This window comes from Manacus vitellinus, unplaced genomic scaffold (genome assembly GCF_001715985.3).
Source record: "Manacus vitellinus isolate BGI_N305 unplaced genomic scaffold, ASM171598v3 scaffold_23_pilon, whole genome shotgun sequence".
Lineage (NCBI taxonomy): Eukaryota > Metazoa > Chordata > Aves > Passeriformes > Pipridae > Manacus > Manacus vitellinus.
This window is the reverse complement of record NW_021939718.1, coordinates 1,061,119-1,087,948: the sequence shown is the minus strand read 5'-3', so window position 1 is coordinate 1,087,948 and position 26,830 is coordinate 1,061,119. Positions and strand designations below refer to the sequence as shown.

The following is a 26,830-nucleotide window of genomic DNA, read 5'->3' as shown; positions in this document are numbered from 1 at the left end:
AGGGGCAGGAAGGGACATCGCTGCGGACATTGGAGAAGTACTGATTGACTTCGAGGTACAATTACACCACGCACAGCAACGCAGGGTTAATGTATAAGACAGCGGTAGTGTGATTTAACGTCACACCAGAGTGCCCGGATTAATGATGCCCCTCAGAGCGCTGGACTGCTTTCCGAGTACCCTGGAAAACCCTGTGCCGCACAGGGAGTGCAGTTCGAATGCAGCCCAACCAGCAAATCCCCTGTACTTCAAATTTAGCCTCAAATAAATTTAAAATAAAACCTAATGAGTGCTTTTTCATTGTTTCTCGATCGTTTCTCTGCTTCCTAAGTCAATTTGAATGTGAAGGGACTGAAGAAGTAGTAGTTTTGGAGAGTAGTTTGTCCGTGTTTAGACCGAAGTGGTACTGCTTACTGAATTAGGTAACACACACCTTAATTATAAATAAGAACTTGAAAGTGTTTGTTGCCTCCACCTTTATCTCCCTCTCTCCTTCATAACAGAGATGACTTTTTTTTCCTTTCGCTACAGATGTCTTCTCTTACAAGCAAGGTGTTGTGCTAGACTTTAGTAGCACTTGTTCTAAAACTCATCTTGAGCTCTGCTTTATAGCATCCTACAGTCTAAGATTTAACAGTTAGGATGATTTTTTCCCTGCTGAGAATCTTCTTTTTTTGCAGAAACATCCCATGTTTCTGTCATAGTGTCATAAAAGCAAATTTTACTGAAAGCAAATGTTTACTGATGTAAAATAAAATGGGATGCTGTAGAACTGAAGTAATTAAAGTGACTGTTTCATTTCCATGTGTATTAGGAACATTATAAAGGCTCCTTACTCATCTGAGATAACTACCTCACAATATAGCATGTGTTGATTATTAGCTGAGGGTGCTGGTCAACAGTAGCTGAACATGAGCCAGCGTGTGCCCCAGTGGCCAACAGCATCCTGACTTGGATCAGCAACAGTGTAGGGGTTTGACCAGGGAAATTGCCATTCCCCTGCACTTGGCCCTGACTCACTACTTCAAGCTCAACAGAAGCCATGTGACCATTTGTGTTCCAAATACAGTATACAGCTGTCATTAGCTACTGCCTTGTGTGGAAATAATAATCTGTGTCACCACAGACACCACTGACCCCCAAATATACATGTTCATCATGTCTAAGTTTTCTGCGTATGAATTGTACTGAAAACCTAATTCTGATTTGTGCTCACAGGTGGTGGTTTTTTTCAAGAAATACTCACTCATGGTTTTTATATAAGCTTTGCAGAATAAGTTTACAATGGGTAAATATTTCTAATGCAGTCTCTTGCTCAGAAGCATAAGCATTTCTGCTAGCAACTTGTAAATACACTCCAACCAGAATGTGTAAGTGCTTCTCTTGAAAAATACCTAGAATTTATTACTTAACTGCATAGGATTATAATATTTTTATTATGACAATCTATGAAAAAATTAATTTTTATGTGCACACTGTTGTTTAACATCACAAGTCTTGACAGATCACAGAACAAAACTTCCCATCTGATTTTTATGTCAATTCCCCAGTCTACTGAAAACTGTATTAACATACAGTTGGATTTTACAAAGAAAGCAACACAGTTCTAAATGCTTAAGATGTTGCAATATTTAAAATTACAATGCATGATTTAAATATTTACTCCAAGTAGTGTTAAAGGACCACTGTCAAACTCTTATGACTAAAATTTCCTAAGTCTTAACAAAAATAATCACAGTCCTTTTTAGTTAAGACATACCGTTTATCTAGTAGTGAATTCCTTATAATACAAAAAATAATTTACTGACCCTCAAAAACTACTTTCATTTGGATTATAGCAGCAGCTTACTAACAAGCTCTGTTTTGGGTTATGTGCATGTAAAGCTCACTTCTGAGCTAGAAAATTATCCCCTAGATTTTGGTAAACAAAAAAGTCCAGGCAATTCTGGTTATGAACATATACTTCGGCATTTTGACAGTGATCTAGACATTTAAAGATCTTAGCTAATAGAGATACTGAGCAGAAAATTAAACACAAACGACAGACGATGGAGGTTATCTGTCCTTTTGAATTTACATGCCTATGCGTCTTTTCATAGCAGCTCAGGCTGTACAATACAGTAAAATCTGGCTACAGAGATTCTAATATTGGATGAAATAAACAAATTTATAGTGGTATAATACTGAATACCAATTCAGTGATCTCACTCTCCTAATGAATGTTTGCAAAAGTTTAGCAACTGACATCCATACTGGCAGGCTTTGTGACACAAGAGTTCTGTCTGTCTGCCATGCTGCACAGGGTTATCTCCAGTGCTCCTACAGCCTTCACAAAAGCATAGAGCACAATTATTACTATTGTTACACCGCAGATAGATAATTTGCAGGAATTCAGTTACTGTTGGGTAACATGTGACATCATGGCTTCCTCTGGATAACTAGCATAAGCTTTAGTGCTACGTATTTCCTCAGCCTGTTCTAGGCTAACCTTTTATATTTTTTACTCTGGTCAGCTGAGGCCAAGATAAAATGCTCTTGGTCTTAAGACATAAATCTACCCACTAAATACTCCTCATGTCATACACTGATGTACATGGATTTCTCAAAAAAAAAAAAAAAAGAGACTGTGATCTGAGTGATAACTGGTCTTTCATGTGCTGCATCTCTGCACGTCTCGCCCACTCATAATTTTGCTTCAGCTTGGAGATAGGCACTGCTAACAAGAACTAGGCACATCACAGCCAATCAGTACAAATCCTGGTGAAGAATATATTCAGACAGTAAAGGCAGGAGTGTAGTGATCTGTGAAAGGGAAAAAGCACTACATAACATATTCTCTTTCATCACTTTTAGACAGATCTGTTTTTTATTTTGCAATTGTTTTTCTTTTTTCACCAGAATTTGCACCTATTCAGAGGGCTATCAGCTTCCTCTCCGCCATGCCTTAGACAGAGCCCAAACTCTGGGCTCCCTTTCTATTGGCTATGATGGGGGGAAAAAGCTTCTGCTAAAGTGAAAGCCAAACAAAAAAGGCTAAACTGCACAAAACTTTGGGAGAAACATTTGCACTCTTTCTAGGAACATATATATGTCTATGTACAAAAATAACATCAGACAGCGTCCTTTTAGAAAAGTTAAATATATACAGACTGTTTGAATAATTGCACAAACTAACCATTTCAACAGCTTATAAATATCACACATTCAATTTTCATAAACAAGTTACAATCTAGTTTAGCAGTTCTCAGTGTATTCAACATTGTTTTGGAACAGACTCAAATGCAACACACTTTACGTTTCATAAAAACCATGTGCAGATACAGACACTTCAGACACAAACAGTAAACAGTTCAAGTTACATTCACTTCGTGGTAACAAAGTCAACCAGCTGCTTCATGCAGTACCCTGAAATATAGCAAGGCCATGTGAAAGCCTCCATCCTTCCCCTAACACAGATCATCAACAACCAAGTTACAATACAGACACATAAAAATACTCTTAAGCACAAATAAAACCTTTAAGCCTGTCACAGTCCAGTTCTCTCAAACTTCCAAACCAACATATTCTATAAGTATTTTTATGAGCTCATCAGAAAAAAAAATAAGCACATCAAGAAAAGGCTCAATCTGCTTTGTAGAGGCTAGTCTAACACATTAATTCATGAGTTCACAAATTCTCTAATTCCTAACTCACACACATACAAGCAAAACAGTTCCCTAGCTAATGGTGAGAGTGCTCCTGCTTGCTCCTCTCTCCTGGTGCAGCTGGTTCCTTGCGCCACACCAGGAAACATGAAGGCCTCAACAAGTCCATCTGCTGTTGGACCTGCACCAAAAACTTTTTAGATAAGCTGATGTATCTCTGACTTCCAGCTTGGAAGTTTGGTCTATAGAATTTCTGTATGTTAGTGTATTCTAAAGAAACTGCAAGACAGGTACTTTGCAAAGATAAAGATGCAAGTGATGAGGGGTGCAGCAAACACCACCCCACAAGTGGCAATGGCTGTGGGATGGCCCATGTACTCTTTCTGCCTACTGAGTCCTGCATAGGTGTTGCTCTTGCTTTGTCCTAATGGTGCTGCTTCCAGCATATGCTAGGTCTTAGCAAGAGCTCTGTTAGCAAAACCTGAGCAGGAGTTGATGAATAATCACAAACCTAGTACTACATCAACAAAGTTTCAGGTGTGAATGTCAAACCTCCCATTTTGGCATAAATTCATCTGTCAGAATTGTAACAAAAATAAAGTAACATATTTCAATCACAATACATGTGCAAAAGTGCCCTGAAAAAATAGAACAAAAAGTAGCTTTGGCTAACGCTACTAGCTTACATAGTTTTTATAAAAATACAAATAAAGTAGGTAAAAATAAGGAGAATTTTTGCAGCTCACCTGTATCAATTTACCATCTTTTTGCTAATGCATACTGCTTTTGCTTGTATCAACGCTTTCACAAGCCATTTCATTTTACAGAAGGTAACAAATCACACAAAACTGACTGTCACTGAGAAGTGATTCTCGAATTTGTAATGCGAAGTGCTATGCTCGCAATGGATCTCATGGCACAGGTAGAAATCTTGTGACAAACTCCCGCCTGGGAGATGTAGTTGGAAGCTAACCAGTACAGCCTTTCTGCCCCAAATATGTTAAAGTGCCCAGGTAGTACCTTCTCCACAAGTCCTCTGTCCACTAACTCCATAAGGCGCTGGCAGCTTGCAACATAGTCACTGATTCTACTGTAGGGCAGCCAGTCAATCATGGATCCATCATACACCACGTCCCCACTGAACAGAATCTTCCTGTCCTTGTCATGTAAGCAAATACTGCCCCTGGAATGACCAGGCATGTGCATGACAGTGAGCTGTCGATCTCCAAGGCTGATCACATCCCCTGCAAACAGATTTGTTACAGGAAAACACATGAATTTATCATGTTCATTAAACACCATGAGGAAAACTACCTACCCACAGGCAAAGATTCATAAATACTATTATAAACACTATCTATAAATAATAAATATCTGCAACAACAGAACCAGGGCATTTATTTTCCTGGTGAGTGCCAAAGAGGTGTCTGAAAGATATGCTTGACAAAAAGGTATTTTCCAATGATACTAGTAGTTAACACAGGCTTGGTCTGTATTAATGGAATCTATTCCCACTCTAATAAATTAAATAATGTGAAAAGCAATGGAATAGAGAAAATAAAACAGGAAACAAACAGAACACATCTGAGTTTCCTTTGAAAAGTTTAAAAAGTAAGTATTTTACAATTTATTATCATTTTATCCTCACTTAAATCACCTAGAATTGCATTCTAGGCAAAAGGAAAGGCAAAAGGAAAGAACATAAACTGCTGGAGGAGAACCAAGACTGGCCTCCACACACTTTCTTCATCTCATTCAATAAGATATAAAAATAGACATTTCTTAACATTAGGTAATTTTTTGCCAGTTTAAATGTGAATTCACTTTCATTAAACCAACCACTGAACTGATACTTTCAGCAGAAAGTCTCGTGTCTCAGTGAACATTATTTTAGAAACTTTGATATTATGTTGATACTTACATGCTTACTCTTTCACAAGATTATTTCAATAATCCCTTCCTTTTAAAGAAAAAAAGCCTTAAATTTCTGTTGATTTACTACAGCTAAGTGTCACATCAGCTCTTCACTGAATCCTTCAGTAAGTTCAGTTCTGCTTTTCCAAGCATCTATGTCGGATGGTCTAATAAAGCCAAGAGAGTAAGTTCCCAGCCAAAGGTGTCACTTGTCTGTCAGACACCTATCCTTTAACTTCTGCTGCACTGTATTGTACAGTTTAGGTGGTTTGTTGCGGAAAAAACTAGTCCTGTCACCTGTGAAAGACTAAATGGCTTCTTTGATCTGCAACAAGCCACTTCTGTAAATCTTACATCAGTAACAAGCCACTTTTTACAGACGTTTAACATAATTCACGTAAAATTCCGTAAATGCCTGTAAATTCTGTAGAACAAAAACTGTATCCACAGTACATATTTCAAGAAACTGTTAATTGCATTGCTGTGTCTTGGCAGCTTATAAATAAGGGTCGCCAGATCCGATTGACTCGGTGACACACTGTTCGAAGCCTGAGGATAAACCTGTGGTACTCAAGTCACTTAAATCACTGTTGAGCGATTCTTATTCTAATGGAGAAAAAACCAAACCAAAACCCACAAAAAACACCCAAACAAATAAAAAGAAACAACTAAAAAGCCCCCCAAAACAAACAACCCAGCACCCTCCAAAAAACAAACAAACCAAAAAAAAAAGGGAAAAAACCCCCAAACCAACCAAACAAAAACACTCTGATGCCAAATACTTTCAGAACTGCTAGAAACGAGGTTTAACCCACTACGCGTCTCGTTCGTCCCTGCTGACCGCGGCTTGTAGGTTGATGGGAGTGAAAAAACACAGCGGTTTAACTATTTTATACGAGGAGCCGAGTAAAGCAGGACGCGCAGGGCGGCAGAGACGCAGCTCCAGGGTGGATAACCAGAGCTCCCGGTTCCTCACCTTCCTGCAGGAGAGGGGCTGGCCGCACGGCGGGACGCGGGAACTGGCGCGCGCTCCAGCCGGGCCGGGCGGCCGCGCCACTCCCGTCCGACATGCCACGTCCACGGCCTCGTAGTTGTCGCCGCGCACAGCGCGGCGCTTCGGCGCTGTGCACCGCCATCTCTCGACAGTGCGGAGCCAGCACTTCCGAGTGGTCGAAGTGGGACGTGCTGGCCAACGGCCAGCAGTCGCGGCCGGCGGCCCAGCGCCCTCGGCCGCGCCAAGCAGCCCGGAGTCGCGCAGGTAGTCGGGCAAGGCTGCGCAGCCCCAGCCCGGCGTCGATCACACGTCCCGCTGCGAGCCTGGCGCACCAGCCGCAGATGTTTGCTACCGGTTGCCGGACTCGTAAAGCGCTCCTGATATAAATGCCGCCGCCCAGGGCTTGTGCGCGATAGCCACTCCAGCGCACCGACATGGCCAGCCCCGCTTGACCGGCGCGGAGCACCCCCAACCTTCCGCCCGGGCGGGGGCGGGGCTGGCGCGGCCCGGCCCACTGCGGCAACGGCGGGCGGAGCGCGAGGTTGAGAAGCGGGGAGTCTTGAAGGGTCGTGGTTGGCCTGCGGCGTGAAGGGGCGAGCGGTTGAATCCCCTTCCCTGCCGGGGCCAGTACCCGGGGGAGGCGTCTGAAATTCCGCCCTCGGTGGGGGGATAAAGCAAAACAGCCTGGGCCTGCAGGGGCTCTGACAGGTTGGGGGGGGGGTGGCGGGCGGTCAGCGAGGGGAGCGGGAGCGGGAAAGGGACGGAGAGGAGCCGAGAGGTGTATCCTCACACAGTAGGGATTAGTGACCGTCGTGACAAACCCGTTTACCTTCAGGGACGTCTGATTAAAAAAAATAAACACCCACAAAAACTTAGCATCTAAAGTTCGGTCCTTTCTTCTGTATATGCTCTTCCCTTCAACTGATTGCATCTGCTTGTGAAATGCAAGGGTCTACGATACACAAAACACAATCGGGTGATTCGTTCTGACGATACCGGGAACCCGAGGGAGTGCTCAGCCTCCTCCCGTCCGCTGCCGTCCGTCCAGCCGCCTCGCACCTGCCAGGGATCCCGATTCCAGAGGCCTTTCCCTCCCCAAGGCATCGGCTGCCTTCCCCTGAGTGAGTGCCCGAGAAACTGAATACGTAAGTTTGAAGAGGTTTTAAAAGCTTAAATCTGAAAATCTTCTCATTTACAGAGTAAATGACACACAAACTACCCATAAATATGAAAATGCCCCCAGGTGCTCCATTAGACATCCCTCGTGGCAGCCAGAGCACTAGTTGTAACTTTGTCATGCTTGGTGGCTCAGTTGTTCAACTTTACTTTCCCTTCACGATTTGTCCGGTCATCTGTCACTGTCAATTTATGCCATCAGTAGACATAAACCTTCTAAGCCAGTATGCTTGAAAAAAACACAAGTTTGGGTAAAAATTTGGAGTTGAAATACTGCTAGTTTTAAACCTTGTTACTTCTCATCAGACTAATGCTCTTTTTCAAAGGAATTTACTGAGAATTAATTTTAAAGCAGCATTTTAAAAATGAACCTTTGTATTCACTACATTTAATGTAAAGCACCTCTCTCTGTGGTAGCTCAACTTTTATTTTGTTGTGTTGTTCTGTTGTTGGACTCAAAGTGGGGATAGTACTTAAATTTATTACTAACAGGATAAGAGCCAAAGAGTGAGAAATAAAAGAGTCTTAAAAACATCTTCCCCCCACCCCTCCTTCCATGTCCTCCCTCCTCTCCCCCAGCAGCACAGGGGGACAGGGAATGGGGGCTGCAGTCAGCTGTTGTTTCTGCCACCGCTCAGAGAGAGGAGTCCTTCCCTTGCTTCTGTGGGGTCCCTCCCATGGGAGGCAATCCTTGATGGATCTCTCCAGCGTGAGTCCATCCCTCAGGCAGCAGTTCTTCCCAAACTGCTGTCCTGTGGGTCACTCCTCCATGGGGTGCAGTCCTTCACAAATGAGCTGTACTGACGTGGGTCCCCCACAGGGGCCACAAGTCCTACTTGGGAAAAACCTGCTCCAGCGTGGGCTTCCCTCTCCACAGGCTGCAGGTATCGGGCAGGACCCTGCTCCATCTTGGGCCTCCCACAGAGTCACAGCCTTCTTCATGCATCCCCCTGCTCCAGCATGGGCTCCTCCAGGGGCTGCAGGGGCCTCAGCTCTGGCACCTGGAGCACCTCCTACCCCTCCTTCTGCACTGACCTTGGTGTCTACTTGGTTGTTCCCGTGTTTTCACTCCACTCTTCCCTGGCTGGAATTCTTTCTGCACAACAACCTTCTGTTCTTAAATATGTTATCACAGAGGTGTTACTATTACTCCTAATTGTTTTGGCCTTGGCCAGTGGCAGGAAGTTTGTCCTGGAACTGGCTGGCATTGGCTCCACAAGTCAGGGGAAGCTTCTAGCAGCTTCTAACAGAAGCCACCCTTGTAGGCCCCCCCCGCTACTAAAACCCAGACACAGAAACCCACTACACACACTTAGATAATATAATTGCTCACATTTGGGGCTTGACTGTATCTTTTATCTTTCTTCATTCTGCAAGGCTCACATCTTGCTTTTCATCCTATTTTCAAAGGAGTTTGCTTCTTTTTTATTTTCCTTTTTTTTTTTACATTCCAGTTAATTACATGCTTAGCCCTAGCTTTTGCTTTGTTTTCTTTCCTAAAAATGATTTATTTAGGGCTCTCTGCTTAGTTGTAGACAGTATTCTGTGCTGCAGAGTGCCATGGAAGTACATAATGTGATTTTGTTTCATCCAAACAGAGCTTATTTCTCTTGAAAATCACAAGTAGGAAAAAACTGGCATCAACCTGTTTCTCACTGGCATATAATAGAAAGGCCACTGCTTTTGTTTAGGGAGAACTAGTTATGATGATGCAGGTACAGCAGTAGGTATGGAACAGACCTGTTCATACTAAGCAAGGTGCAGTACAGTGACCTTACAGTCAGTGATAAATAGCTTGTGGTATTTCTGGGCTGGGGCCTTGAACTAATCTCTGTGTGGCCTTGGGCTGTGAGCAGTAGCACACTGCTCCATCCAAGCTTCTCTTGGATCACGCTTCTTGACATCTTACCCCAATCTCATATATTGCTTTACTTGCCAACCCATGGGTCATGCAATTAATGAGATGAAGGTTGGTGTAACCAGTGTAACCAGTGAAGGTGGAGAGATATGACTGTAAATGTTTTGCAGGCTCTTTTTCTTTTATACCCTTTGTTAAATATTTTAGTTAGAAACAAGCTCCTTTTATCAGCAGTTAGCTTGCAGTCCTGCTGCAGTCTTTTGATGCCTTTTGATTGCCTTAAGCCTCTTTGCCTGTGTCACTTCATCAGGACCCAAAACTAGTTACTAAGATAAAGGACAAAAAACAATCTAAGGATGAAGAAGTCATGAATGATAAACACAAACTAGTTTTTGGAAAAAAAGATCAGAAATTAAAGAATGTATTAACATAAAGTTCAGGGTCGTTAAACCTTTATTCCCCCTTTTGTTTCTGGTTCTAATTAAACTCAATACAGTGAAACTAAGGTTTAGAAGAAGAAAGTTTAAAACTCTTAGGCTGGGAGGTAATTTCAGGCATGCAGAGGTGGCTGGCAGAAATAAGGGAATGGAGCTGATTTTAGGCATGTACCAAATTTATGGTCTGTTGAAGAACCTATGAAAATGGCTTCCTGTTTAAAAATGATCTTTCATCTTAAAATGATTGTGATCTTTGTTAGACATTAATTTTCTAGGTAATATATACATGAATTTGAAACACATAATGAAAATATGTATGTTTAAAAATCTGTAATATTTTCAGTACCTCCAAATGGCTGGGTCAGGTAGAGGAAGAGGACGTGCTTCGTTTACCTTCAACATTGAGGCTATTGGATTTGGTAACGGTGCAGCTCTACCTGATGTCATCTGTAAGCCTCCACCACCATTTCCAGTAAGTACAGCCAGTACTGTGGAGCACATTCTGTGTTCAGGTAAAGTGTGTTCACACTTGTGTTTAAGTAACATAATGAAATATATTGTGCTGGTTTAAGAGTTAACCAGCAGGGGGAATGAACTCAACTCAGAGGAGAGATTATAAGTCCGAATAACAATTTATTAAAATAATACATTAAGTACAATCATACAAACAAACAATTGGTCTCAACCCACAAAACCCAAATGTATAACCCAGTGCCCTGGGGCCTGAACAAAGTGGTGTTCCTTGGGCCCCGCTTGAGTCCAAAGTAAAGGGAGAGGGGAAGAACCAGCTGGTGGGAGAGCTGCTGCAGTCTGGCCAGAACTGGTGATCGCAGTCCAGTGGTGGTCTAAGTCTGGTTGAGAGCAATGAGATGCAGCCGTCCTCTGGATCCCACGAGTGGGCTGAAAACTGTTCCAAAACTCCAAGATTATATATCCTCCAGTTCAGGCAGGAATGCTTGGTGCTCCCTTCAGGGCAGGGAGTTTCACAAAGGGTGTGAGGACAGAAACATCCTCCTATCTCACAGGCCTCTTAACACCTAGTTTATAGCCTGAGGAGTCAGGCTCTATGGGCAGAGGGTGCGAATAGTCTATTGACAACAATAGTCTAGTTTCTGGGAAATGACATGGAAGGCTATAGAATACAGTTTTGGGTTACACCCACCATGATGAACTGATCTCAGCTGTCCTAACTAGGACATATATGAACAACCCCAAGCAGTTTTGAAATATTTAATAGAAGTCACTATTTTTCTTATTGCTAATTCCTGTGCCTTTGCTAACTGTTGTTATTATTTATTTATGTTATTACGTTATATATTTAACTAGATTGCTTGCGAGCTGTTAGCGTGTTGAAGTCCTCATCATGATTTGGTTTTCTGGACATTACAGTAGTAGTAACACTGGATACCTAAATTCATCTGAAATTAATTTAATTTAATTGTATAATTAAGGAAGCTTAATTGAGTCTTGGCATTTGGGATGTATTTGAAAATTAAAGGGGAAGAAAGAGCATTTTCTGACTGTGTTTTGCTGTGCAGGGAAGCTTGGACTATTTTGAGGCAGAAAAGTAGTCTTACAATGTTGCAGTTTTATATAAGAGAATTTATCATTTATGTCAGGATTTGATCGAAGTGCATGAAATTTTTTGCAATCTCATGTGCTATGATACAGAACTTGGAAGTTTTACATAAAATTGGTGCTACGCTGAGATTTCTCTGAATAGTTTTCTTACACAAGGCTTTGACTTATGGAACCAGATGCTGTTTATCCTCTTAGTCCAGCATTACAATTAAGCTGTGATTTCATATTACTAAATCATCTGTAACTGTTTCTAATGTGAATGTTGCAGTCTGCTTGATAGCGCAGTTCTGTGCCATCTGAATTCTGTATAATCTGCAGGTTCTGAGTTACAGTTAGCCTTGTAGGAGAATTATTAGCACCAGTATATGTAATGTATACCATGGATAAGTTAAAAATGCTTTCTTCCTGTCATTGTCAGGATGAACACCACACTGGGATGTCACACAGAAAAGCCTTTATTTCATACAAACACGGCCAATTTATAGTCTCCCCTAGCCAGTGTATTTCACCACCATTGGTACCCTTACTACATACCCATCTTAAGATTGGCTGCTCTATAGTTTCTGCAACTCAGGGTCACTCTGGCTATCACAGCTGCCCCACAGCTTCATCCTCCCTGTCCACTTTCTCATCTTTGTTGTTTACATTCCTTCACAACTTCACATCTGCAAGGGCCCAAGCTGTCCACAGCTCAATTGCCTCCCACATCTTCCTTCTGTGAAGAAAGTTTCAGAAGCAAGTTAAACTTCTCAGGGCAAATCTAGTGCCATTTAAGAAAATCAGAGTTAACTCAGTTGTATAACTAGGGTCAATAAAAAATTCAATGATGGGTCAATGACCAAAAGTGTGTTACAGCTGTTGACTGACACTGAAATAATTTGAAGTAGTGAACTGTTGCTAATAAATATAGCTGTAAGCAGTAAACTCCTTTCGTGGCCCAGCTCTGGGACTTGTGATAGGACTTTCTGCTCTGCAACCTAACACTCAGGTATTTATTGTGCACCATTTGTCATGTGAGAGAAACAACACCCGTTGTGTAATTCTGTCTTTAGGATTCCTGATATTTTTAAACTATTTTTGTATATTTATCTTTCCCAATGTCAAGATTCATAGTTAAAACAAAAACCAAAAACGAAACCAAACCAAACATCACAAAAAAAACCCAAAACACACACACAAAAAAACCCCAAAAACCAAACCAACCAAACAAAAAAGCCAACTAACCAACAACCAAAAAACTCCCTACCCAAGAAAATACAAACCCAAAAAAATCCAAGCCTTGACAATTCATTTAAATTCAGCTGACAGAAACTGAATTGTGTGAGGGCCTGTGTACTACCTGGTTGTATGACAACACTACGTATTCCCATGACAATAGTCATGGAAAAGGTGTCCATGGTATTCAGAAATCATACTTAATGTAGTTAAAACACTGGTTTAGAAGTGGTTAAGGCCAGCACTATGAATGAAGAGAGAAGAAATGGTTTCTGACTAAGGTTAGTGAGAAAAACTGCTTTTGGCTAGTCAGGATGACTATGAATGACTATTTCACAGTCATTGATTTCTTGATACATTTTTGCAGAAAGATACAGTCAAGTTATATAAGGTAAAAATTTAGATGTAAACATAGTTACTGTGCATGTCAGAATGCAATATAGTATACTTGTGAAGTAGTGTAATACATAGTTGCATTCTTCTTTTATTAGCTGTGTTTATTATAGCTTTTATTAGTGTACCTGTGTATTTGGTGGATATCAAGACCTTATATATAATAAACATGATTTGTACAGAGTACAGACAATAAGCCAGTGCCTCTGAAAACAGGAGAAGATGAAGACTACATGTTGGCCTTAAAACAAGATCTTAGAGGAACTATGAAAAGAATGCCGTACTTTTTGACAGTAGAAGAAGAACATCAAGGTTTGTGAGCTTTTTATTATATCTTTAGTTACTATTCTGGGAAGGCCGATATAGGGAAATGCATGTGTTGAAGATGAGTTTCATACTGAGGAAGAAAAAATAGCAACTTAAAATAATAGGGAATTTTTCTGCTTTTACACTTATTGAAATCATGGGTGACATCCACAAGTGCTGTAACTGGAAAGCAACTACTGTTGAAAAAGAAAGGTATGAAACATCTACTCCATTTGTTATACAGTAAGAAACATTTAGACCAACTACATGCAGTCTTTTCAATTATATGCTAGCCTATACGAGTGCAATAGGCATTTCTACCTGTTAAAATGCCACAAAATTTTGCATTAGAGCAAAGAAATCCATAGTAAATACTAGTCTTGAAATTCAGCTTTCATTGTGTAAAGATATACTCAAAATAATCAATGTTATATTTAATGGATGAACATTCTAAAAGGTACTCAGCTTTTTTTCCCCCCTAAGTCCATTCAGGAAATATTAGTACATGTTACTGACAAGTCACTGGAAATGTGAAGGCTGAGGTGAAGATAAGTGATTTACTGAGGTTTGCACCAGAAGCAGAGCTGGATTAGAAGCCAGATCTTGATCTTATTCTGCTTGATCTCAGAATTTCTTTTGCTTGCATGTAATTAAATATTGACATAGAGGTGCCTAGTGTAATCCCCTCTGAATTTTGTTAATTTCTGTTCATGGTGTAGTGGTGAATTCTAGATGGTTTTGAGACTGTGCAGTTTTTTTTATTAGACCTTGACTGTTACACTGAATAACACACCTTATTCATTGTCCACTTGTTCTGGTACTAAAACCCAGTATAAAATGGAGCAGTGCCCTACAGTGTGAGCAGTGAATACACTGCCAGACTGACGTTGTGGTTCACCAAAGGCAGAGTATTTCCTCTGACATGCAGCTGGAGGCCAGCAACCACTGGGACGCAGCTCTAATGCAGCACAAGTGCAGACCAGGGTGGACCCTGACAGTGCAGCCACATAAAACTGGTTATGAGGCAAGAACAGATCTGATCCTTGTTTCTAGATCCCTTTATGATGAGATAAGAACTCTAAATGACTCTATTATCACATTGTCTCAGTTTGAAGAGACTGGAATGTTTGCTAAAGAGGATGAGTTATGAGACAAACCGAACTCCTCTCTCTCAGCAATTGTAAATTCAAAATTAAGGGGCTTTAATCGAGGAAGTGTGGAAAAAACAGAAGAAATAACAACCCTTTATTAAAAGATATATGTATGTTGGCAAGAACAGTAACAGAACACAAAAACCTGAGACAGTAGTCCTAGAAAACAAACAAACAAACAAAAAGGTCTGAATGAACACTTCTCTGTCCTTCAGCGCAGTTCCAGTCCCGGCCGGCAGGGGGCGCTGTTGGGTCACTGGAGGGGCAGAGCCTGCAGTGCTCGGTGTTGGCCTGCAGGGGGCGCTGTCGGGCTCTGCGGTCACCATGAGGGGAGGGGCCTGGGGGGGTCTGGGGTCGTGGGAGGAGCCGAAAAGAGAATGGGGACCCTTCCCTCAGTGGAAGAAAGGGGAAAGGAAAACAGTCCACCCCCATGGAACTCACTGTTGTCCTCAGATGACGGTGTCCCAAGGCTCCTCCTTTCTTCTCCCAGTGAGCACAAAAACTCTCCGATGAAAACGCAGCAGGTCCGGGATGGAGACAAAGACAGCCTGCCTGCAAGTCGAGGCCAGCAGTCAGGGCTGACCAGGGTGGGAAGCCAGAAAGCCCAGCCTCCAGGCCTCCTCTCCAAAAGCACGCATGCAAGACCCCCATCTCCGTCGCAGAGCAAGAGCTCAGCCAAAAACTGACTTCTCCCTTCTAAGGAGTCCAAGCAACCCCCCAAAACTCCTCCCTACCTTCCCCCAGCCTCCAATGGGCCATTTGTTAGGAATGCAGCTCAGCTGGCTAGACCCTTTGTAACGCTAATCACCTCTCTTTCCATTCAAACTCCGTCTTTCCTACAGTGGGGGCAGGGGGAAGAAAAATTCCCCCTTCCTGGATTTCTAACCTATAACACACATCTTCTCTTTCATCTTCTGAGTAAACAAATTTCAATCAGTTTGGATTCTCATTTCACTAGAGGCTTGCTGTGCTTTTGATCTTCTTCAGGCTTGAAGTTTGCTATTTCCATTAGAGGCACAAACCAGGAAACTGGTATGCCTGAGAGCCAGTCAGGGTTATTTCCAAGGAGCCTGCTGCTTTATGAGAAAATGTTCTCTCTCTTTTCCAACTTTGCCTTATGTGATTGTTCTTACTGATCACCTCAAAATCATCTTTGTTTCTGCAACCTTCTTTCAGAATGGAGAGATCTCTCTCTCTTACTTTGTTCCTTAGTAGAACTACCAGCTTGGAATACTGGTTTTTAATATCAAAATTGGAAATTGCAGAGAAAGCGGGTAGACCACTTGATAGACTGAAATAATGCTCTGAATGTTCTCATCATCTCATCATCTTACCCTTACCAAGGGTAAGTTGGTAAGTTGAGGTAACTTTTTATTAAATCATAAGTCGTACAAAAATGCTGCATCTGAGGGATGCGGTATAATTACATCAGGAGTGGTCTGAGTTTAAAAAGCTTGTTTTCATATCAGTCATAGTGTGCAGTTGTTTCTGGGACTGCACTCTGGCAGAAGTGGCCTAGTTTTAAGAAAATTGCATTTATCCCCCAGAATAGACTGTTTTTAACTGATCTTTTCTGTTACCTGGTTTACAGCTGTTTGCTCCACTTTATTTCATTTAAAACATCTGGTAGAACTAAGAGGAGGCAGGAGGGGGACTGTAGGCAAGAACTTCATAAATTGGCTTTGCTACAAGAGTGACTGGATTGTTTTAAACCCTCAGCACAACATCTCTGAGCCAAATGGTCCTTGAAAGTGCAAGAAGGGAAACATTTTAATTAGTTGGTATGTAGCTATCTGTCTCCTTATTCAGGTAGTAAACAAAAGCTCCATATAATGCTACCTGTCAAATTTGATGTGTTAGTGTGCCATGTAGAATAGATTTTCATCATTCATTTCACTGCTCATGTTGAGTGAATAGTAGGCATATTCTATAGAAAGTTCTTTATTTTCCTCATTAAATTAGCTATTAATCATTCATATTTTTCCTTTAAGTATATCTGCTATGACTGGGTGACTGCCACCTTGGCAGTGGCTTTGAATGAATTCATTAGTTGTGAGAGGTGTGAGTCAGTCAATGATTTTTTGTACTGATGGTAGTATTCACTAAAGAGCCTTGAGCTGAAATCGAAACTACTGGCTTATTTTCCTCTCTTTGCTGACAGTTTCCTACAGCATCTGTGAATGCCCCTGTTATTTTAAATGCAGGCTCTTTCTTGAACAGTTATAAGAAGGTTTTCTGCTTGCCCTCATCTTAACTAAGTTTAAAATTAAGCTTCATTTATGATATTTTCTTTCTCCCGGCTGAGCAGACATCTGAAGAACAGGATGCCATCCTGAGGAACCTAGACAGGCTCAAGAAGTGGGCCCATGGGAATCTCATGAGGTTTAATAGACAAAGTGCAAGCTGCTGCACGTCGGTTGGGGCAACCCCCAGTGTCAACACAGGCTGGGGGATGAATGGATCAAGAGCAGCCCTGCCAGGAAGGATTTGGGGGTGCTGGTGGGTGAGAGGCTGGAAATGAGCCATCAATGTGCACTCACAGCCCAGAAAGCCAAACATGTCCTGGGCTGCATCCAAAGCAGTGTGGGCAGCAGGTCAAGGGAGGTGATTCTGTCCCTCTGCTCTGCTCTGGTGAAACCCCACCTGCAGTGCTGCATCCAGCTCTGGGGTCCCAGCACAGGAAGGATATGGACCCGTTGGAGCAAGTCTAGGGGAGAACACCAAGATGATCAGAGGGATGGAGCAGTTCTCCTATGAGGAAAGGCTGAGAGAATTGGGATAGTTCGGCCTGGAAAAGAGAAGGCTTCAGGATGACTTTACTGTAGCCTTCCAGTATCTGAAGGAACTTACAGGAAAGATGGGGCAAGACTATTTATGATAGCATGTAGTGACAGGACAAGGGGAAATGGCTTCCAATTGAAGCAGAGCAGGTTTCATAGATATAAGGAAAAGATTTTTTACTGTGAGGATGGTGAGGCACTGAAAGAGGTTGCCCAGGGAAGTTGGTGGATGCCCCATCCCTGGAAGTGTTCAAGGCCAGGTTGGTTAGGGCTCTGGTATAGTTGAAGGTGCCCCTGCCCATGGCCCTAGGTGATCTTCAAGATCCTCTTCCAACCCAAATCATTCTATGATTCTATGTTAGAAGTGTTTAACTCCAAAGGTCAAAGGCTGTCTCAGTTACTATTTTTTGTACAATACCCACAGAAATGTTTGAATAACGGGTTATTAGTGCAATCGGACTCACTAATTTTGCATGAAGTGGATTTTGCAGTTTTGCATGGTAATTCGGTAAGTAAAAAGGGGACTGATTTAAAAATACTAAAGTTTTGATATTGCTTTTGTCATTTCAGATTTTAAGTAAGAGGTTTTTTCAATATAAGTAGATGTGCTTACATTGTATGACCACTTATGATGCATTTCTCGGTTTAGTTCTTGTACTGGATTGTACTGTAATGGATTAAAGTGTGTTGCTGCTATTTAGGATGGGATGCAAAGCTTTTCCAGTGCAGAAGTACTGAAAGTCTTGAAAGGTGATGATCAGACTGAGACACAGCCTTTTGAGAACTGGGAATTCTGGATGATTAACATAAGGGTATTAAATGTCACTGACTGGTTTTGTAGCAAAGGTTTGATTGTGAAAATCTTGAGGAGTATAACAGTTAGTGTTACATTTGATGTTTCAACTTAGTTTCCCTTATTAAATCTTCATTTTATAATTTCATGCTTTTCAAGGATAAAAGCATAAATTATAATAATTTTGGAGTGCTTTTTTTGTTTGTTTTTATTTTATTTTTATGTTCTTGACAACAAGAAAGTGTTCAATGTGGTAATAAAAAAATACACTGTATGTTTAGTTACAGGAAAATATCAAGGACTATGTCTGGATTGCCTGTTAAATCAGTTGAAGTCAATAACTCTTTGTATCCTTCTCTATAGCAATTGAGAGGTACAGTCAAAAGTACCAGGACAGTGAAAAGGAGCAGAAAACATGGATTCCAGGTAGCATCTGAGGCTAATTTTCTGTTGATCTGTGAAATGTTCTGTTCTTTTAAGTGTTTGATTCATGATTTTTCAAGCAATAAAAAAGTATGAAAATCCTTACCAAGTCATGTGTTTCTTGTTGAGAGTTATTGTCCTTTGCATGTTTTCAGATCAAGGCAAGTATTGTTTTGTCAGAAAAAAAAAGGGGGAAAAATCTGATCTTATTTATTTACTGAGTTGTAACAACTGATTTGCAGCAAAAATGCAAGCTTCAGCTCTGACTTCAGTTTTTCTTTTTCCTGACTCACCACACAGATACCAGTTTTGAACTGGGAGCAAACACTGATGTTACTAAAAGTAACCCAACCTGATGTCTGTCATGGATAGTCATACCTGTATAGCTCACTACTGCAAACTTAATTACATAATTTAAATTGAAGGGCCCATGGGCCACTGGAATGGCTGAACTTGTCTCTTTGGGATAGAGGCCAGTTGTCATTATGTGGGGGAAATGACAGTCTTGAATCCAGTTCCTCGATTTAAATTACAGCTAGAATTCCCTAAAACTGTTGTATGCTAAGACATTTCGGCATCCATGTAAATAGGATCAAGAACAACAGGGGCCTGTTTCTTTCCTTGGTGAGTTAAAGGGAGAGGATTACTGCAGTAAATCATCATTTTTCTATATTAGAACTATTTTCTGTACAGATTGGAGAAGACTCCCAAGAGAGATGAAACCAAAGAAGACAACCAAAAAAGGTACATTATATATTTTTAAGAAGCAAATAATACTCACTAATTGAGAGACAGAAGACATACTGGAGCTGGTTAGAGGAAAAAATATTGTAGAAATGTTAATTAGTCCAAATAATCAGGTCTTTTGGCAGATTTTTTTTCTAAATAATTTACTAGTCTGCCTGCCTTTTGTGGTTTTTGCTTTGTTTTTATAGGATGTTTTAACTTATTTGTACAGATTTATCTTCCTTTCCTGACTCCTATATGGAGGTATTTCACTATACATGTAACAGTGAAAAATTAAAAAAAAAAACAAAAACACAAGCCTTTTTATTTTGAAAGCTCGTATCTTAATCAACACTCACCCCTCTATTCAATAAGTAACTGGCTGTTCAGATTTCCTTTATATTTTGGTTTCTCAATTATTTATTATTTGGCTGAGTTTTGCTTTTTTTTTTAAGCCTTTTATATGTGGTTTAATGTCAGTTGTTTTCTGTTTTCCCTGGTTTTACCTTTTTTGTCGGTTTTCAGCTTTCTTCTGCAGAATTGTGAACCAGATCCTTCAACAGCAGTTGGAGCTGGTATTGGCTGTTCTTTTAGGAAAAAAGATTTTGTTACACAGCATCATTTGTTTCAAAGCATTTTCTAGTGTGCATGATTTTTTTTTAAGTTCCCTATAGAAAGCTATTGTTCTGATGATGTGAAATAACACTTGGCCTCCTGTATCTAGCCATCTATTTATATATAATTTTATATTTTCTTATTCTTTTTGTCCAAGTCCCTCATGTGGCATTTTTCAGTTCAAGGGTAAAATAGAAAAAGAAATGGAAATGTGCAGTAGTGACAAAGACTGGCTCAACTGGAAGCTTTGTTCCTTTTAATAATGTCATTGAGAAGCATGGTACTAAAGGTAAACTGTAAGATTCAACTGAAAATCAAATACTTATTTGCAAAATCTCTAAAGGTGGGACCAGAATATACCTACTTTTTTCCCCCCGACAAGAGGAAACCACTGGCTTTTGTAAGCCCATGCACAGTAGGTAGCTCCCCAAGATCAATGAAATAATAAATAACTATTAATCCTTGTTTAAAAAATATTATGATTAAGAGAAAATCACTGCTCACTGTGGGATCTTTCCTCTTTCTTTAGTGCCAGTTTCTCTATTGGCTCTTAAAAGTATATTTTCCTACATGGCTATAATGGCAAAGAGATCAGGTGGTCATCAGAATTTGATTGGATTAAAAAACAGCCTCCCTCGAAAGCAAAAACTATGTGGTTTAGATTTTTTTGGGGAATTCTGATGATACAGAGGGCATACAAAAGTTATATGACTCAGGACATTTGTATGTAGCTGGTCAGTGACACATCAGCCCTCCTGGTACATATCTTGCTTGTATTTTGAGGACAGCTGACTTAGGTGACACTTTAACCCTTGTGGAACAAAGGTGAGTGAGTCAAGAGAATTTGCACAGAAATTCAGCCAGACTTCCTACCATTCCCCATTGTAACATGCAGGAGTGGTCTGGGGATCCCTACACAGTTGCATGTACAGCTTTATCTTTACACATCTCTCCCTTCCTCTTTCTAGTTTCCCTGAATGTTTTAACCAAAGATCTGACCACCTGCCTTCTTAGTGACAAAACTTTGGATAAAATTCCATATCTCTCCCACACTGACCCTGGGCTATGGAACACAGTATTCTAGATACCAGCACTGCCTGCCAAAAACAAAACAAAAAAATAAACAAAAGGAAAAAGAAAAAAAAGAAAAAAAAAAAGGTGCTGACTGGGTTCAGATGACATTGTAGGCCAGCCATATGCATATGTATATAGCAATCAGGTACATGCATTTTAGCCCAAGTACTTCGAGAGTGGGTATTTGGAAATCAGATTAGATTGTATTCCCTTGCCCCTCTAAGGTATATGATGTATAGAACTATTTCACTTGAAGTTCTACTAAAGATTGGTCAGTATCTCTAATTTCATGATAAGGGCTAAAGATGCTTGGCATTTAAAGACAAATCTTACATGTCTGTTCTATCTGCATTTAATCTAAAAGCCTGCAGGAGTTTGTGCAGAGATGATAATTCTGAATTGCACTTGACACTTGTTTTCCTTAAAAGCCTACTTCATTCTGGATGGGTTTGCTTTGATGTTGTTCATATTTTACAGAGCAGATTGACTCCCCTCAGCTCTTTGCAGTGCTTTAGTCACATAATTGTTTCCTAGGCAAAACACTGAAATAAATTCAGTGTTACTGAAATAAATTCAGTGTTACCTATGGCAAATGCTTTTGACAAAATACAGTTGTTTGCTCAGCAGTTCTCAGAGTTCTGCTTCGTTGAGTATTAGGCTGGTATTTGGGCAACTTTGATACAGGTGCTGCAATTCAGGTATCTCTTACCTGGGTGTATGGAATGCTATTTTTGACCTTTGCTCCACCATATAATTAATCAGGGAGTAACCTGGTAAAGATTATGTTCATGAATCAGGGGGCTAGGTGCAAATACATTCCGTGGACTCATTGGATGAGAGCCAGCTATGGCCCAAGAGCCATGTAGCTACAGTAACCATGCCTTCTGTGTTACAGCTAATGAACTGTTGTGTTCCTTTTTTTAAATCTACTTATCTGAAGCACCCAGCTGTCATTACTGTGTTGTATAAATTAGTAACAATGAATTTCTATCTTTTCAAGATGATGAAAAATAACAAGTGAGATTTTGTTCTAGTTTCATAACATATTGTGAGCAGGTAGTTGACAAGTCTTTTGTGAAGCTGGACATCATACTTTAGCCAAACCTTTGGTCAACTACTTGTTCAAACTGAATTTCAGATTGGCCTTCTAGGCATGTCTTACATAAACCAGGCACTTACACTTCTATGAATGATGTAGCTCAAAGTCTAAAGTAATTTTTATACAGCCAGTGTAGGATTTCCCTGGCATACTCAACATGTAAGCACGTAAAACCAAGTAAAACAAAAGAATTTGTGCTTTCCGTATTAAAAAAATAATAGTGATGTATTTTATTTCACCAGGTGCAAAATCAGAAAAGGCAAAAAACTTTGAGCCTAAAAGTAATCTGGATGTGATAAAAAAAATTGAGGTAAGATGTGCATACTCTTTCTAAATTGTACACTAGAGATTGCTGAAGGAAAATGAAACCTAGTATGTTTTTTGGTACAAATGAAATAACCAGAACAGCCTTTATTCTGGCCTTGGCATGTTACTCTGGCAGGCAGCTATTCTGCACTGTGGTGGCACAAGAGTTAGAGTAAGGATAGAGCCTGGATAGCTCCTGTTTGTACCTGAACACAACAACCAGTTGCTCTTCACTGGGTAGCAATACAGACTAATGTGAACAGCAGAGCTACTGTTGGAGCTTACTGAAGGAGAAACTGGTGCCAGAGCTTTTAAATCTATTGCTGTTTCACCATTCTACTGATGTGAGAACTTAAACAATTTAGTAAGTTGAGAGGGAAGAAACACAGAAAGAGAAACTTAGGAAGTGACCTGTCTTTTGCAGGCAATTACTCACCATGTGGGAATGGGAAGCTTAAAGGTGGAACACCTTTGTATTTTTTCTTGTAGTGATCCATCAGTTGTTTGGTGCAGTTATATTATTACATAGAGTATATTGTATTGCTTTATCAATTAATGACATGGCCTTCTTCTGTCAGCTGTGCTCGAAGTGGATGGTAAAGGGAAATCATCATCTCAGTCTGTAACACAAGCCATGCTTTTTTAGCCTTTTAAGTGCGATGGCTGATGCTTGACCAAGTCTGTATGAAGTTCCTGTGCTTCACATCATATTGGTTTAAATGTCAGCATTTTCACAGCATTGTTATGCTATCTTGCTGTTAACTGCAGCTTAATATTTTGGTATTATGAATTGCTTTCGCTGTAATATGGGATTACCTTGTAAAGCAGATTGCCTTATGACAGGAGTTGGAAAAGAAGGATGATGAAGAAGAAAAATCTGAAGATGAGAAAGACAAAACAAAAGACAAAGAAGGTGAAGATGATGAAGAAGCAGAAGAATCAGATGAATATGATGAAGAGGAACATGAAGAGGTATAATGTTAGTTTTCCTCTTTATACATTGAGTACTGTATTGGCTGGAAGCCAAAGAAATGTCCCTAGCTTCTCAGATGCCAAGGGAGAGTTGTTGTGGGAGGCATTATTACATTAATGATCTTTGTTGCACTCTATTTTGTTGTAGTTCATTTAAATGGGTGTTTTAGACTTATTATTCACAAAGAGCTCAGAGAAAAGATCTTGCACACAGGAATGTGTCCTGCCACAATCAATACATGCAATTACTCTTTTTCATCACTAAAACAGTGATGCCTCTTCTTTCATAGGTATCAGAACTTCATTGCAGTATTTTCCTTTTTCTTTGCCAAGAAAATAAAATCTACTACTGTTTTAAAAGGTGGGCACTCAAGTGCAGTTTAAAGGATGTTTCTTTTATAAATTGTCTTCTCCACAGATAAAATGATAGATTTTTTTCTTCAATTGGTTTAGGAAAATGACTACATTTCCTCCTATTTTGACGATGGAGATGACTTTGGTGCTGGCAGTGATGACAATATGGATGAAGCAACATACTAACTGTGGCTGCTAGGTGCTACACTGCTCAAGCCTTACACTACTTGAAGTAGAATTCTGGAGGTAGGCTGAATATCAACAGACCTAATGCTTTAGCTCCATTGGTTTTAAGCACACTCTCCAAAACCACATTGGAGTTTAATTGTATTATGCTGTAAAAGAGGATATGAGATCCTTTGTTTTGTTCTTTTGCCAAGTGTTTTGCAGATGTGCGCCTTTTTAAGGTCTTCTGGAATGCCTCCTGATGGAGTAAGCTATATGCCATTGTGTCACCTCTGCACAGAAAAAGAATGTATGCATTTTACTTGAAATTGTGCCTAAGCATTTGCACTAGTCAGTTCTGTGCCTCAGCAGTGAAATCTTGAAACCAGTCATGAAATTCTTGATGACTGCAGTAAAAGAGATATGACCTTTATGGACATAAACTGCTTGCATTTGGCAGCTGACTTCTCTGAAGAAGCTTATGTAACTTCTGAGTTCAGGTGACTAGAAATAATTGATGACTAAGCACTTTAATATAAACTGACTTGAAAAAACCTTAGAAATATAGACAAACAATATGACAGTAATTTGAAAAGCCATTACTGTAGTTAGAAGAATACATTGCCTTTAGTATTTTGGTAAAATGTATTACATTACCTTTATGAATCACCTTAAGTCATAATTAAGGACAGTTTGATTTAAAAAGAATATATGGCAGAAGTTAGGAAATTACAAAATCCCGGTTTCACCAGTTAGTGAAAATTTCAGTCCTTTGCCTCAGTTTCTCTGCCTGTTACAGTCTTTCTTACCTCACAGAGCTGTTAAGTGAGAAGGCAGATGACATGTATCTATGTAATTGTTAATGCATTTGTTTACTTCCTACAGAACAAACAAGAAACGGACAGCAAATCAATAGAAAATAAAACCCAAAAATGTAAGAAAAGAATGTGGTGCAGTATTTTAATGCATGAGGTTTTAATTAGAAAAGCAAGGGGAGAATGCTAAGAATAGCAAAACCAGAATGTTTGGAAACATCAATTTTATTTAAGAACAAAAGCTGAAGTTTTGAAAATTTATTACTGAGTTTGAATACAGTAACAGTGCATTCTTTGTGTCATCTTTTGATGGTACAAAATATTATTGGTCAGTGTAATTACATTACTATTGATTGTTGTAATTTTTTGGTTTTTGGTTTTGGGTTTTTTTTGATTTTTTTTTTTTTTACTTTCTTAAAACATGTTCCTGTTAACTAGTGCTGTTACTGGCCCTAATGAAAAGTTTTAAACAAAACCAATTCTTTTTATCAGCAAAGGAAACTACAGTACTTTTCCTTGCATGTCTGGCATTCTGTCAAGTAGTACTTCACCTCACTTGACTCGGAAACAGTTCTGCATTATTCTGTGCACTTCTATATGCAGTAAGAATTTAGTCCTTAAGGTGTAGCTTTTAAATGTTCTGATAAAATACGTATCATATGTAAAGGAAATTAAACTTAAATGCTATGCAGGTCACACCTCAGAGGTATACCACTTTTATTTTGAAGTGTTTATTGACTACAAATGTTTAATAAAGATTCTACTGCATTGCATAGGAAATACATTCTTTCAGTTTTTTTTAACATCACACATGTCAGCAGTTAGGTGTGCCTGCTTCTTGTGGGTGATATACAAAACAGAGATAGAAGATGTGAATGAAATAAGCATGCTGAAAACTAAATTCACTTGCCATAACTGTAACTGCTGGCTGTTTGCCCCATGCAGGGTGAACAGTGAGACTCCTTCCTGTATCCTGATAGCAGACAGTAGTTCTTGAGGACCAATGACTTCCTCCACCCATCATACTGCTAGTGGATGAGACAACTGCCTCCCTGCTGCCCTGTTGAGAAATACTACTCTAGCAAAAATCAGGTCTTTTTGAGACCTTTGAAAGATAAACTGTAGTCACTGTCCTCCAGAGGGAACTGCAAAGTCTTAGGCTGGGCCCTCTACGACTGGTTTAACAACGGCAAATAAGGCCATTGCTTAGGTACATGCCAAGTTCTGCAAGGACACAGCTCTGTGCTTAGGCACTTTTAAAGAGCAGTGAGATTGTGCTCTTCAAGAGGTGCAACTCTTTTTAGAAGCTGATTTTCTGATCGCGTAGAATTTATTGCAAGACCATAATGACAATGAAACTGTTCTTTGGTTGTTGGCAGACTTCAGATTTTTGACAGGCATCTATTCAAATCCTGTATTTACAGCACAGAAGAAGAAGATTGCTTTCCGTGTGTAGTCATATCACCATCTAAGAATTTCACTGATCTCTACCTTAATTTTTCATATCTACTTCTGGGAATTTACAAGTTCTCAGAAACTTATGCGGAAAAGTTCCAAGTTTACAAGGCATGAACAGGATAAACCATTAAGGCTGCAGTTACGGTATGCTAGATGTAAATGCTATATGCAGCTACTGCCAACAAAATGCTTGCTAGCCAAGGATTTTTATTTTAGATCATACATAAAAACTGGCCAAAACAAATACAAGTAGGGGCCTCCTGTAATAAAACATGCACAGTATGTACAGCTAAGAATATATTATATGCACCACTTTCACCGCTGTCTAAAATAAAACCTTTATTTTACATGTATTACTTATGTTCTTCTAAAAGCAGAAGAGTAGAAGTATTTAAAATAAGACTTGCATCCTCACCCAGAAGTGTTTTACAAAGTTGTATTTTCAGGCTTTATAAAAGTTATACAAAGACTATTTGTGACAATAGATTCCAAAGAATAGCAGATTTAAAACATTTCAATTTTATATGATCCAACAGTGCAATACGCACTTAAGTTAAAACCAACTTCCTGATCAATATGTT

At 39.9% G+C, this 26,830-nt stretch overlaps 2 protein-coding genes across 2 annotated transcripts; one reads left to right on the top strand and one right to left on the bottom strand.

The window, feature by feature from the left end:
* Nucleotides 1–1,421: 1,421 nt before the first annotated feature.
* On the bottom strand, nt 1,422–7,656 carry MBLAC2 (metallo-beta-lactamase domain containing 2). The gene is given in 7 exon segments (XM_029959926.1): nt 1,422–4,888; nt 6,535–6,600; nt 6,603–6,670; nt 6,672–6,769; nt 6,772–6,830; nt 6,889–7,393; nt 7,549–7,656. Coding segments are annotated over 7 exon segments (1,293 nt in total). The 3' UTR covers nt 1,422–4,499.
* On the top strand, nt 7,354–25,034 carry POLR3G (RNA polymerase III subunit G). The gene is made up of 8 exons (XM_018072922.1): nt 7,354–7,697; nt 10,367–10,495; nt 13,395–13,524; nt 18,606–18,668; nt 19,359–19,409; nt 22,422–22,489; nt 23,329–23,457; nt 23,911–25,034. The coding sequence occupies exons 2-8, from the start codon at nt 10,376–10,378 to the stop codon at nt 23,995–23,997; spliced, it is 648 nt and encodes a 215-aa protein (XP_017928411.1). The 5' UTR covers nt 7,354–7,697; nt 10,367–10,375; the 3' UTR covers nt 23,998–25,034.
* The last annotated feature ends 1,796 nt before the right edge of the window (nt 25,035–26,830 follow it).

Excerpts from the sequence above, each read along its gene's own strand:
- POLR3G (XM_018072922.1), top strand. The coding sequence starts at position 10,376 with ATGGCTGGGTCAGGTAGAGGAAGAGGACGTGCTTCGTTTACCTTCAAC. Across the intron at positions 13,525-18,605 it reads AGTAGAAGAAGAACATCAAG|CAATTGAGAGGTACAGTCAA; the intron begins GTTTGTGAGCTT and ends CCTTCTCTATAG. Across the intron at positions 23,458-23,910 it reads ATGAAGAGGAACATGAAGAG|GAAAATGACTACATTTCCTC; the intron begins GTATAATGTTAG and ends CAATTGGTTTAG.